This window comes from Saccharomycodes ludwigii, chromosome I (genome assembly GCF_020623625.1).
Source record: "Saccharomycodes ludwigii strain NBRC 1722 chromosome I, whole genome shotgun sequence".
NCBI classification, from domain to species: domain Eukaryota; kingdom Fungi; phylum Ascomycota; class Saccharomycetes; order Saccharomycodales; family Saccharomycodaceae; genus Saccharomycodes; species Saccharomycodes ludwigii.
Genome location: NC_060200.1, coordinates 1,879,981 through 1,892,321, shown reverse-complemented (window position 1 = coordinate 1,892,321; position 12,341 = coordinate 1,879,981). Strand labels below are relative to the sequence as shown.

Here is a 12,341-nt window from a genome sequence, read left to right as displayed (position 1 = left end):
AAGTCAAGTTATAAAAATATATAAAAAGATACTATATTATATTTATGAAAACAAAGTTATGGTGTTCTGAGTATTCCATTTTTGAAAATAATATTTCTACTCTTGTTGTTGTAGTAATTGATATGATAGGAAACCATAGAATTCCATAAAAAAAAACAAACTGTAAAGTAAACTAAACTTAATGTAAATTGAAAAAAAAAGTATATATATAGACCAAATGCGTTTACAATGTATAATTGGGAAATCCGTTTCGTGACCGGAAAAATATCAGAAAAAGATGTCACAGAGTCAAATTAAAGAAAGAAGAAAAAAAAAGACATTCTGTCATAGGTTAAAAGATTTAGTCATCAGGCTGTCCTAAAATATATAAGTTTAAGTTTATAGCAGATTTCTAAAAATAATACATCTCTTTAAATATGATTCATTTCCCTCATTTTGTTTTTAAGGGTGTATTTAATTTAGACGAGTCTCTTCTTTAAGGGAGCTTTCTACTTCTCTGATAGGACTTCTTCTTATACGAACTCTTGCAAATACTAGTACTGACTTCAAGCGACCACCGTTAGAAACGGGCGTGTGGTCTAGTGGTATGATTCTCGCTTTGGGTGCGAGAGGCCCTGGGTTCAATTCCCAGCTCGCCCCGCTTCTTTTTTTAATTTTTTTTTTTTTTTTTTTTTTTTTTTGACCGTTTCTTTTTATTTTTAATTTGTTATTGTTGAGATGCGCGGGTTATTATCAATGAGTATTAACAAAGGAAAAAATTATATAAAAACTGTGAAAAAAAAAAAAAAAAAAAAAAAAAAAAAATCTATAAACAAAGTGAACATTGCTTCGTTTATTAAATAAAAAAGAAGAATTCCATAAAATTAATACAACTAGTACTCATCTGTATAATACTATTTCATACATTTGTATTAATTTCTATTTATAATCATAATTAAGGGCAGAGCAAATAAATGATATATATATATTAAGATAAAAATTAATCATTTGCTTATTCCGTTCGTTTTTTTTTCTTTTTCTTTTTTGTCTTTTTCTTCCACTTTTAACTGGCATTTTGATGTTCACTATATTAAGCATATAAACTTTACACAAAAAAAAAAAAAAAACTAGAAAAAAAAACTAGAAAAAAAATAAAACAAAAAATATTAAATTTGAACCATGAGTAACGACAATATACCCATGAAACCAATAGCTTCTACAAGAAGTGCATCTGCGTTTTTATTAGGAAATGTACAGTCTCAACAGGCAACTTTAGTACCAGAAAGCGATAATATAAATAACAACATAGAATACCAGGGGTTAAGTGCGGCATCTACTCCGTCACAATTTTATGGCAATGGTATTAATTCTAACTACTACAGCGTAAATAGCGATGATTTTATTAATGACAAGCAAGGGCAGGAAAAATCCAACGAACAAGATATTATACTTACATCGTTAAACTCGCCTGAAGAAGAAACGACCGAGGAAAAAAAACATTTTTTAGACGAAGATGATCCAATTGACTATCCCGAAGGTGGTTTGAAAGCTTATTTGGTCATACTTGGCTGTTTTTTTGGTTTGATACCAACTTTTGGTATTTTAAACACAATGGGTGTTATAGAAACATATATCCAACAACGACAGTTGGTAGAATTAAATTCTTCTACAATAGGTTGGATTTTCTCTCTATTCTCATTTGTTAACTTTTCAACTTGCATTTTCAGTGGGACTTATTTTGATAGAAGAGGCTGTAGGGCTTTGTTAATTGGTGGTGCACTATTGCATTTTGCAGGTTTATTTGGTCTCGCTTCAAGTACTAAACTATGGATGTTTATTGTTAGTTTCAGTCTGGTCTGTGGTGCTGCCAACGGTATGCTGATGAGCCCATTAGTGAGCGTTCCGAGCCACTATTTTAAAAAGAAAAGAGGCCAGTTTACTGCGATAGCTACAACGGGTGGTAGTATTGGTGGTATCGTCTTTCCAATATTGCTGAGAAAAATGTTTCAATTGACAAGCACAAGTGACGAATTTTATGGGTTCAAATGGGGCATTAGAACTTTAGCATTTTTGAATATATTCTTATTAACTTGTAGTGTCTTATTGGTGACTGAGAGATTTCATGATGAAAGCGATAAGGAAAAATCATTCCTACAAATCTATGTGTTAAATGCGTTTGATTTTAAGGCTTTTAAAAATTATAACTATTTGTTTTGCGTTATTGGCACTTTATTCGGTGAAATGTGCATCACTTGTTCTTTAACCTATTACGGTGCTTATTGTACAGCTGTTGGAATTAGTGACAGCAATGCTTATTTGTTGATTATGCTTGTCAACATAATGGGTATACCAGGTCGGTGGATTCCAGGTTATATTAGTGATCTGTATGGCAGATTCAATGTTGCTATATTAACTTTGCTTATGTTAACATTGATTACTTTGGTGGCTTGGTTACCATTTGGTGGCGATGGTCTACGTGTAATGTACGGTGTTTCTATATTATACGGTTTCACTAGTGGCTCCATTTTTTCTTTACTGCCGGTTTGTTGCGGTCAAATCAGTAAGACTGAGGAATTTGGTAGAAGATATTCTACAATGTATTTTGTCGTTTCGTTTGGCACTCTGGTGGGGATTCCAATCAGTGGTGCCATTATTGGACCAGATAAAACGTATCATGGCTATCAAAACTTCATTATTTGGACTGGCATTTTAGCATTTGCAAGTGCATGTTGTTATTTTTTATCTAGGGCATTTTGTGTAGGGCTGAAATTTTGTAAGTTTTAAGACTGCAATCGTTCTCGTACATGGCTATTATTTTACCCGTCATTGGTTTAATCCCCTGTGTGGCAAACGTGTCTACCTTCAGCTTGGATATCTGTAGATAAACCATGGGAATAGGCAGTTTGTTCATTACTAAAATACCATCTTTTGTAATTAAGTTTGGAGAGGCAATCAAGGATAAGACTTGTTGGTTATCGTTATTCTTAATACTATTTAATTCTTTAAACATTGATACCGCACCCATGAATTCTCTAATTTCTTTACCCGTAAGCTTTTGTTTTTGAAAACATTTGCATTGAATTAATAAAGTATTTTTTTGCAGGTATTTCCCAACGATGTCAATACCGTGATCATACGAACCACCTATTTTCAGCAAATCTGATATCTTGTTGTCAAATAATTGAGATACTTCATTCATGACTGTGTATTCGTATAGAGTGCCTTGAAAGACAGTAGAACCTCTTTTAATTCCGTTACTTGATTTAATATAATTTTTAATTAATTGTATATATTTGGATTGAAATCTTGTCATTTTGTTTGATGTTTTCTGTTGGGAATAAAGTTTCTGTACAGTTTAATATTTAAGCTTCGAGGTTGGTTTACTAGTAGTGACAAACTTTCATGAAAAAATTTGTTGTAGTTTTGAAGGAACATTTTCTACTTGAAGGGGAAAAAAAAAAATTTTTTTATTTTTTTATTCCAGGAAATCCGAGAGAGTGAATCCGAGAGAGTGAATCTGAGAGAGTGAATCCGAGAGAGTGAATCCGAGAGAGTGAATCCGAGAGAGTGAATCCGAGAGAGTGAATCCGAGAGAGTGAATCCGAGAGAGTGAATCCGAGAGAGTGAATCCGAGAGAGTGAATCCGAGAGAGTGAATCCGAGAGAGTGAATCCGAGAGAGTGAATCCGAGAGAGTAAAAAAAATACATATATATATATTATTATTACTTTAAATTTAATAATATAAATTACCTTGGTCAATAAAATTATTCATTTGTGATAATAGTAAGAATAAAATTAAGCTTTTAACAAAATAAATACAATGGCAGATTTGGATATACCCACTGCATCATTAAATACAGTAAATAGTAATGAATCAAAAGAAACAATAGTTTCTACCCAGAATACAAATGGTAATGAAAACAATGAAGAAGATATTGTTACTATATATGATGTTATATCCCAATTACAAAGATCATTAGAAGATATAGTGAAACAGATAGATCGAGATGATGAAAGTTTCAATAAGATTATAGGTTTGATAGAAAAGAAAATCAACGATTTGAGTTAGCAATACTATTACTGGTATTCTGATATATATATATATATATATATATATGATTTGTTATAATAGTTGTTTTTAATTGTAGTTATCTACCCTTTACATCTTTTTCCTTACTGTTTAATTTCATTTGTCAATTTAACTCACATAAATTCAATCTGGTGGCGATAATAGTGCTACTAAGTGCCAAGTCCGAAGAATATTCAATAGCGGACTACGGATATTGATTTTATAAAATTTATTTTTTATTCTTTAATTTTTTTTATTACAAGGCAAAGAAAATAAAATAAAAAAAAAAGATGTGAATCTTTTTTGTTAACAAGCCATTTAATAAAACCACTTGCTTTAATCAATAATTTAAAATCGTATAAATAGATAAATAAATAAATAAATAAATGTATATATATATATAAATTAATAAATACACTTCACATCCCAATCATAAATTTTAAGTTGAATATGGCTTCCAAAAAAAAAAATATTAATAATAATAAAAGGAAAATAGCTTTGCTACATCAACAAAAGTTGGAATTGGCTAACTTAATTAAACCAACAAATGTTACAATTAACAACAGTTTTCAAACTAACAAAGTATTAGAAAATGACAAAGATTTCAAAAAAATATTCAATAAATTCAAGCTTTCCAAAAATAATGAGCATCCTCACAATACTAACAACAATAACCAGCTGAATATTAATACAACCCAATCCATTGACAATTCAAGTCCAACAAAAATTATTGAAAAAGTACAAAAAGGCACCGCTACCCATCAATTAAACAACACGCAACGTTTATCAAAAAAAAAATTAAAATTATTAAAAAAACCGACATTATCCGAATTGAAAAGTATGGTCAAATATTCCCATCCAGAATCAATACAATGGTATGATACTGATGCTCAGTATCCTCAGGTCAATGCATACATCAAGACTAGTAAAAATGTGGTCCAAGTGCCTGTAAACTGGCAATTTAAAAGAGATTATTTAACTAGTAGATCATTAATGGAAAAACCGCCGTTTGAACTACCAGATATAATTTTGGAAACTGGTATACATGAATTAAGAAACACGTCTATAATGGACACTGAAACCAATCCACAGGAACAACAATCATTGAAGGATATTAATAGAAATAGAGTACAACCGAAACTAGGTACATTGGATTTGGACTATAAAAAGTTACATGATGTGATATTGACAATGGGAGAAAATTGGAAGCCAGATTATTTATTATCATTTGGTGACTTGTATTATGAAAATAGAAATTTAGCTGAAGAGCAAGCATGGAGAAAAGCAATCAGAAAAATAAGACCAGGCAAGTTGAATAGTAGTTTAAGAGAGGCTTTGAATTGTAGCTCGGCAAGACTTCCAGTGTGGTGTAACAATAATAAGGATGAACATATTGCTGGGAAATCAACATTTAATAATCATTATCAAATGGAATTATCTAACGGGATTGATAAAGATGGTGTATATGCTAATATAATAAGAAGAAAGAAGAGAAAGATATCCAAAAAGAATAATACTGTAGTTGAAAATGAACTCTTTGGGGCAAAAGTATTAGTTAAAAGGACGAACATAGAAATAAATAATGAAAAAGAATATGATAATGAAAGAGAAATAGGAAAAGAAGAGAATATTGAATATAAAGATAATGATAAAAATGGTATAGTAGTGGGGACTACCAATAAAGATGATACAGCTGAGACGTTATATACGATACTTGATCAGAAATCCGGTGAAGAAAGTAGGTTAATATATTACGATATGAGTGGTATCAGTAAGAATGATACTTTTAAACAATAACCATGAATAAAAGTGCTTGGAATGGCATGTTTTTTATTTTGTGTTTTTTCCAAAAAAAATATTTACTTTTATATGGCATTATTTGATTATATAGCTAAAAAAAATAACAATAATGAAATAAAATCGGAATTTTAATTTAATTTAATTTAATTTTTTTTTTTTTTTTTTGTTGGGTTAAAAAATAAAAAAAGAAAAGTTTCTCCTTCTTCAATCTAAAATTCCCTTTTTCTTTTTTTTTTTTTTTTTTTAAGTATAATTAACAACTTTTTTTTTTTTTCTTATTTCCTTATCTCTTTATTTTCTAAAAAAAACAAAATAATAATAAAGTAAAAAGCAAAAAGTAATATCATCTAAATAAAAACACTCATTATTCCAAATGGTAGGAGGAGAATATCATCAGTCGTATAGTTTACATCAAGGTTATCATAATAATCCAAAAAACAAACACAGGCAACAACAAAATAACCAAGTGAGTCCTAATGAAAAAAATCTCGTTTCTCCAATCAGTACAGAAAATATTGATCAACTGAATAATACACCTGTTTCTTCATCTGCCACTACCAGCCTGGATAACAAAAATCACAAAACTTATCAGTATACTCAGGTCTTACAATTAGAGCATGCAATTACTAATTTCGTTGAAGTATTCAACAAGATCATGGCTTTATCACCTAATCTACACGAATACAACACAATTTTAGAAAAAAGTAAAAACAAACCAGATTCTGTCCAATTAGAAATTTTACCTGCATTGCATAGATTTAAATTGAAATTAGCATCTGAATTAGTATCTTTGAAACAATTGGGCAAATTAGATATTTTGGAAAATGTCAATAATTATGAATCAGCCTTTAATGAACTGAAAACCAAAAATAAGATCTATAAGCCCATTTTGTTTGATAAAGATGACTATAATAGACTAGTGGAAATGGACAATAGTAGAAAGGGTAGAAAAAGAGGAATAGATGATGCATATGAATCCAATGAAGATGATGATCAGTTCCAATATGTTAATGGAGATGAGACTGGTGATCGCAGCGAAGCAGAACAAGAGGTAGCAGAAGAAAGGGAAGAAGAAGAAGAAGAAGAAGAAGAAGAAGAAGAAGAAGAAGGTGCAGAAAAAGTCAAGACAGAAGAAGACGGATACGATCTTTCTGTGGTTCAAAGTTTGAACAATAATAATGATAGTAACAATGCTGATTCCTCTAAATGGCCACCTAAACTTCCTGTAATTAAGAACCCTGCTATTAGAGCACGTGTTTTTACACATAAATCATTGATCAACGATAAATTGTATCTAACTGAATCTGATATGTTGAAAACCCACAATGAAAGATTGGAATTTTTGGGAGATGCTATTTTGAATACCACCATAACAATGTTATTGTACAATAAATTTCCCAAATTTAGCGAAGGACAATTATCTAAGATGAGAATGAAACTAATCAATAACGAAAGATTGAAGGAGTGGGCGTTTTTATACAAACTCAATGATAAATTGAAAGTTAACTTGGATAATAAAACCAAATTAGACAATGGCCAAACCATTTTCCAACAGGGAAAACAAAAATTATATTCAGATGTTTTTGAAGCCTATATTGGTGGGTTGATTGAGGATGATCCTAAAAAGAATTTGCCAAGGGTAAGAAAATGGCTATCAAAATTAAGTGAACCTGTAATTGATGAAGTTATTAATCAGAAGAAGGATTTCATTGAAATTAATGAGAAAGTTGATGTAAATGCCAAAAAAACATTGTACTCCTTAATCGGATATGCTGCATTAGATTTACACTACGTTCCTGTTAAGAAACCCACAACAGATAAGCCTTATGCTGAAGTACAATGCAGGGTTAAAGATGAGGTGGTTTTAGGGATAGGAAGAGGTAAAAACGTTAAATTAGCTGGTATGAAGGCAGCCCAAAACGTTTTAAATAACCAGGCTCTGGTGGAACAATATGCTAATATCAGGGCATCTATTCCAAGGGAGGAATCTGTAACAAAGCCAGAAAGAAGAAAATCGAGTCATATTTCACAGCATCAAGGAAAGGCCTTTGTTAATACTAATACCGTTAACGCCAATAAATCTGGCATCCAACAGAAATTCCACAATAAAAGACAATTCTATAATAATAATAATAACAATTTTCAGCGCCAAAATAACAATAGATTTTCAAATGGCAAAATGAATAACGGTATCTATGTCAATAACAATAGTTATAATAATAGACAATATAGTATACAGAACAGTAATGCTGTTGCTACCACTAATACTACTACTACTAACGCCATAAATACTTCTACTATCGTTACAGATTATAACAATAACAACGATGCTACTAATAATAATATTAATAATCAGAATACTAAAAGGATTAAATTAACACCCGATGGTGAATTTATTTATCAGTGACATGATTTTGACACGTACATACTATATATGAGTACTAAATTTGTTTTAGAAATTTTATTTAATTTTAAATACCGTCACCTAAATTTTCCTTATTATATAGTTATCTGTAGTAAAAAAAAAATTAAAAAATAAAATACAGAAAATCTGGCTTCCTACCTCCCCTCTTAAATTAATTTAAATATATTTATATATATATATATATATATATGCCCGAAAACAATTACTCAGTTTTAACCTTTTTGTTACTATACTGTTGTTTGTTAGAATTGTTCAAAGAGGAAATGTTTTCCTTAGTTTTTGCTTTTTTCCTTTTAGTAGCATTATTACTTTCAGGACCCTCAATTTCTCTTGTTATTATGGTCAATAGCGTATAAACTCTTTTAGAAAGTTCATGGGCAGTTCTTGTTTTTATAAACCAATCGAATTGAAATAGGCTGCTAGATAAAATATCTTGACGTATGATTTCAAAAACATTTTCGGAAAATAATCCATATTTAACAACATGCATCAAAATAAACCTATCTTCCAGGGTATTGTAAGTTCTTCTTGCATTATTGGGTGGATATTGAATATTAAAATCATGTATTGGTGATTTACAATTTTCCATTTTTTGTTTAAGTAATAATTCTTGGTGTCTTAATAGTTTTAATTTTTTTTCATTTTTGTTTATTAATGATATATATTTTTCGTATCCATTAATCTCCTTATATCTTTCCCAGAAAACTTTACAATAATTCCTTACATCATCCTCTGTTTTATTGGTTAGCATTGAAGCAATAGGTTTGTATTGGTCTTTGCCAAATTTCGCCATAGCATTGACCAAGGTTGTAAATTCTCTTTTGGACCAATTACTAAAACCCTGTTGGATTAGTTCTTGCCTTTTTTTGTTATCATCTTCTGTAAATTCAGAAGCATTGTCTATTTTCTCTTGCTCAAGCTTAATTTTGTCATCTAAAGATAACTCTACTTCTTCAGTTCGACTACCTATTTTATTATTCTTTTCTTTTTCGCCAGCGTCTCCTTCAACATTTTTTCCTTGTTCCTCATTCTTATTTCCCCCCTCGTTACTACCATTCAAGGCGGAGCAAGGTGTTTCAGTAGCTGTAATGCTCCTATTTCCCCCCTTAGAATCATCACCCAATTCAGCAGCAATGTCAGTGCCATCATTTGTCTCGTCTACAGCAGTTTCATCATCATCAACTTCACCACCGTCAGCTTCATCATCATCAACATCATCTTCATCTTCATCTTCTTCATCATCTTCTTCATCATCTTCATCATCATTAGTAATATTGACATCATCCATTATATCATACTTAGTGACTTTATATTTGCTTTTCCTTTTAAAATATAACAATTCCTTTTCGTCCAATTCTTTGATTTCTTGTGGGAAAAATTGATAGTCTGTCATTAAAGTACCCTTTGGCGCCCTTGGAGCTCTGCCTTGTGAAAAGCTATGATCACCATTATTATTATTGTTGCTGCCACCATGCTCAGCATCATTGTCGTCTTTTGATTTATTATAGCTATTACTGGCTTTGTGCATAACCTCTCTGTAGTAATCATCAACAGAATAACTTTGGATGTCGTTTCTTCTTTTACGTTCTCTTTTACTTGGATTAATCCATGTTTCTAATGGCGAAGCCACTTTTTTTTTTTGGAAGTTTGTGCCATTCCATTCATAAGCAGAGTGTTCTGATAATCCATTGAATTTTTGTAAATCATCTAATCCTAAAGCCTGATATTTGGCATTTAATTCTTTAGTTTTTTGCTCACCTTTTTTCAAAATTTTATCAATATCGGCATCAGAACTAATCTTAACGGCTTTATTATCAAATACATCCCTAGCACCATACTGGATCATGTCTAACAAGTCATCTTTAGAATTGGCCAATGAGTTTTTACTGGAAGCTGCACCAACACCATTATTAGCACTACCTTGTTGGATAACCAATTGGTCCAATCTTAATTTTTGGGCCGCCCGCTCAATAACTTTTTCTTCAATGGCATGCTCAGTAACAAATCTAAAAACATGCACTTGTTTCTTTTGACCAATTCTGTGCGCTCTATCCATGGCCTGCAAATCTGCTTGTGGGTTCCAATCAGAATCGTATAATATAACAGTATCTGCAGTCACTAAATTAATACCTAAACCGCCCGCACGTGTAGTCAATAGAAATATAAACTTTTTTGAATTAGGGGCATTATAGTCATCAATGGCCTTAATTCTATCTTCATGCGCAGTAGAGCCATCAATTCTGCAATATTCATATCCTCTTAAGTAGCAATAATCCTCCAAAATATCCAACAATCTACTCATTTGACTGAAAATCAAGACTCTTGAGCCTTGTTCCATTTTTTTTTCCAATAATTTATCCAAAATAATCATTTTCCCTGAATTAAAAACTAAATGCTCGTCATTAGTATATGGAGGACCAGGTTCTGCTCCTTCGAAGAGATATGGATGATTACAACATTTTCTCAATTGCATCACAATATTTAGCAATTTTGTCTTCCCCTCTCTTTTCCCCACAGCGCCATTAACTGCATCGATATCTTTTTCTAGTAACATTTTGTACCATTTAAGTTGCATGTCTGTCATGCCAACATAAACATTGGTTTCAATCTTAGGCAATAAAGATTTTTCTACGTCAGCTTTAATCCTTCTCAATAAAAAGGGACTTAGGATGGTATGTAGTTGCTGTACAATAAGGTCTTGGTCTTGTTCACTCTCCGAATTATTAAACCATTCATCAAATAATGCACTATCACCAAAAACATCTGGTAGCAAAAAATTCAACAAAGCCCATAGCTCATGTAAATTATTTTGTAGTGGTGTGCCAGTAATTAATAATCTACTTTTTGAATAAAACAATCTAATAATTTGTGATAACGCACTTTGTTCATTTTTAATACGGTGTGCTTCATCGACGACCAAATATTGCCAGCAAATTTTCTTTAAAGCATTTTTTTCTCTTAAAACGATTTCGAAAGATGCAATCACAACATCAAAGTTAGCTTGCATTATTACATTTGATATTAGCGCATGTCTTTCATCTTTATCCCCTTGTAAAACTACAACATTGATGTCGGGAGTCCATTTAGCAAACTCTCTTTTCCAATTATCTAAAGTTGATTTGGGGGCAATTATTAAAAATGGACCATCTATCTTATTTACATATCTTAGATAACCTAGAAAGGAAATGGTTTGTAGAGTTTTACCCAACCCCATTTCATCAGCCAAAATGCCACTTAGTTTATTCTTATGTAACGAAATCAACCAATTTAAGCCCTGTACTTGATAGTCTCTTAATTTTCCATCTTTGATATATGTAGGAGACTCATTGAAAAATTCGTATTCATGTGGAATCACATCATCATTGTCTTCTAATTCTGAATCTTCTTCCATCATTAAAATTTCTTGATCTTCTTCCTTTTCTGTTTTCCGATGTCTACCCTTAGTATGATCTATACCCTTTTTTTTCATACGAAAGTTATTATCAGATGTCTTTTTACTAGTTGAGTCTAATGATTTTAGTAGTAGCTGTATGTTTTTATCATTCTTAGCTCGAACTGTGATAAAATGGCGAAATAAATCAGTTAAATCCAATAAATATTTAAACCTTCCAACTGTATCGTTTTTATCTTTTAGTTTTTCAAACTTGGCATCATGTTCTAAAATGTATCTTTTCTTTCTTTCTGCCAAAGTTTCTTTATTTTCTTGGGTGTTCATTACCGTTTTTTTTTTTTTTTTTTTTTCGAAGTGTACTAAAGTTTTTGATTATAAATGTTTTTGTAAATGATGAAAGGAAAACCACCAAACCAACAGTATTTAAAAGAAAATAGTATATTATTCAATTAGAATAAGAAAAGATGAAAGGGGGAAATGCAGATTGTACTGCTGAATATTTATCTGTTGTGCAAGAGTAAAATGTACAAATAAGGAAGAAACATAATTACGCGTAAGAATAATATATTTATTCATTTATTATTTTTAAATATATTTTTGCTACTGAATTTATAATTATTACATAAAAAAGAAGCTGATCACCAACTAAGTTATTATTTATTGTTGTAGAGTATAT

At 30.8% G+C, this 12,341-nt stretch overlaps 6 protein-coding genes and 1 non-coding gene across 7 annotated transcripts; 5 read left to right on the top strand and 2 right to left on the bottom strand.

Annotated features, from left to right (window-relative positions):
* The first annotated feature begins 567 nt into the window (after positions 1–567).
* Positions 568–639, top strand: SCDLUD_000800. Its single transcript has one exon. It is a non-coding gene; the product is annotated as a tRNA-Pro (tRNA).
* Positions 640–1,158: 519 nt separating this feature from the next.
* Positions 1,159–2,763, top strand: MCH5 (riboflavin transporter; the record flags this gene model as incomplete). The annotated part of the gene is made up of 1 exon (XM_046079809.1): positions 1,159–2,763. One exon carries the CDS (start codon positions 1,159–1,161, stop codon positions 2,761–2,763), a length of 1,605 nt encoding a protein of 534 aa, XP_045937111.1.
* Positions 2,723–3,292, bottom strand: RRG7 (Rrg7p; the record flags this gene model as incomplete). Its single annotated transcript, XM_046081391.1, has 1 exon — positions 2,723–3,292. One exon carries the CDS (start codon positions 3,290–3,292, stop codon positions 2,723–2,725), a length of 570 nt encoding a protein of 189 aa, XP_045937110.1.
* A 508-nt stretch (positions 3,293–3,800) lies between these two features.
* On the top strand, positions 3,801–4,049 carry BIL1 (Bil1p; the record flags this gene model as incomplete). The annotated part of the gene is made up of 1 exon (XM_046079808.1): positions 3,801–4,049. One exon carries the CDS (start codon positions 3,801–3,803, stop codon positions 4,047–4,049), a length of 249 nt encoding a protein of 82 aa, XP_045937109.1.
* Positions 4,050–4,499: 450 nt separating this feature from the next.
* Positions 4,500–5,846, top strand: CUS1 (U2 snRNP complex subunit CUS1; the record flags this gene model as incomplete). The annotated part of the gene is made up of 1 exon (XM_046079807.1): positions 4,500–5,846. The coding sequence occupies one exon, from the start codon at positions 4,500–4,502 to the stop codon at positions 5,844–5,846; it is 1,347 nt and encodes a 448-aa protein (XP_045937108.1).
* Positions 5,847–6,222: 376 nt separating this feature from the next.
* RNT1 (ribonuclease III) lies at positions 6,223–8,256 on the top strand (the record flags this gene model as incomplete). Its single annotated transcript, XM_046079806.1, has 1 exon — positions 6,223–8,256. One exon carries the CDS (start codon positions 6,223–6,225, stop codon positions 8,254–8,256), a length of 2,034 nt encoding a protein of 677 aa, XP_045937107.1.
* Positions 8,257–8,476: 220 nt separating this feature from the next.
* Positions 8,477–11,989, bottom strand: ISW2 (DNA translocase; the record flags this gene model as incomplete). The annotated part of the gene is made up of 1 exon (XM_046079805.1): positions 8,477–11,989. The coding sequence occupies one exon, from the start codon at positions 11,987–11,989 to the stop codon at positions 8,477–8,479; it is 3,513 nt and encodes a 1,170-aa protein (XP_045937106.1).
* Positions 11,990–12,341: the final 352 nt, after the last annotated feature.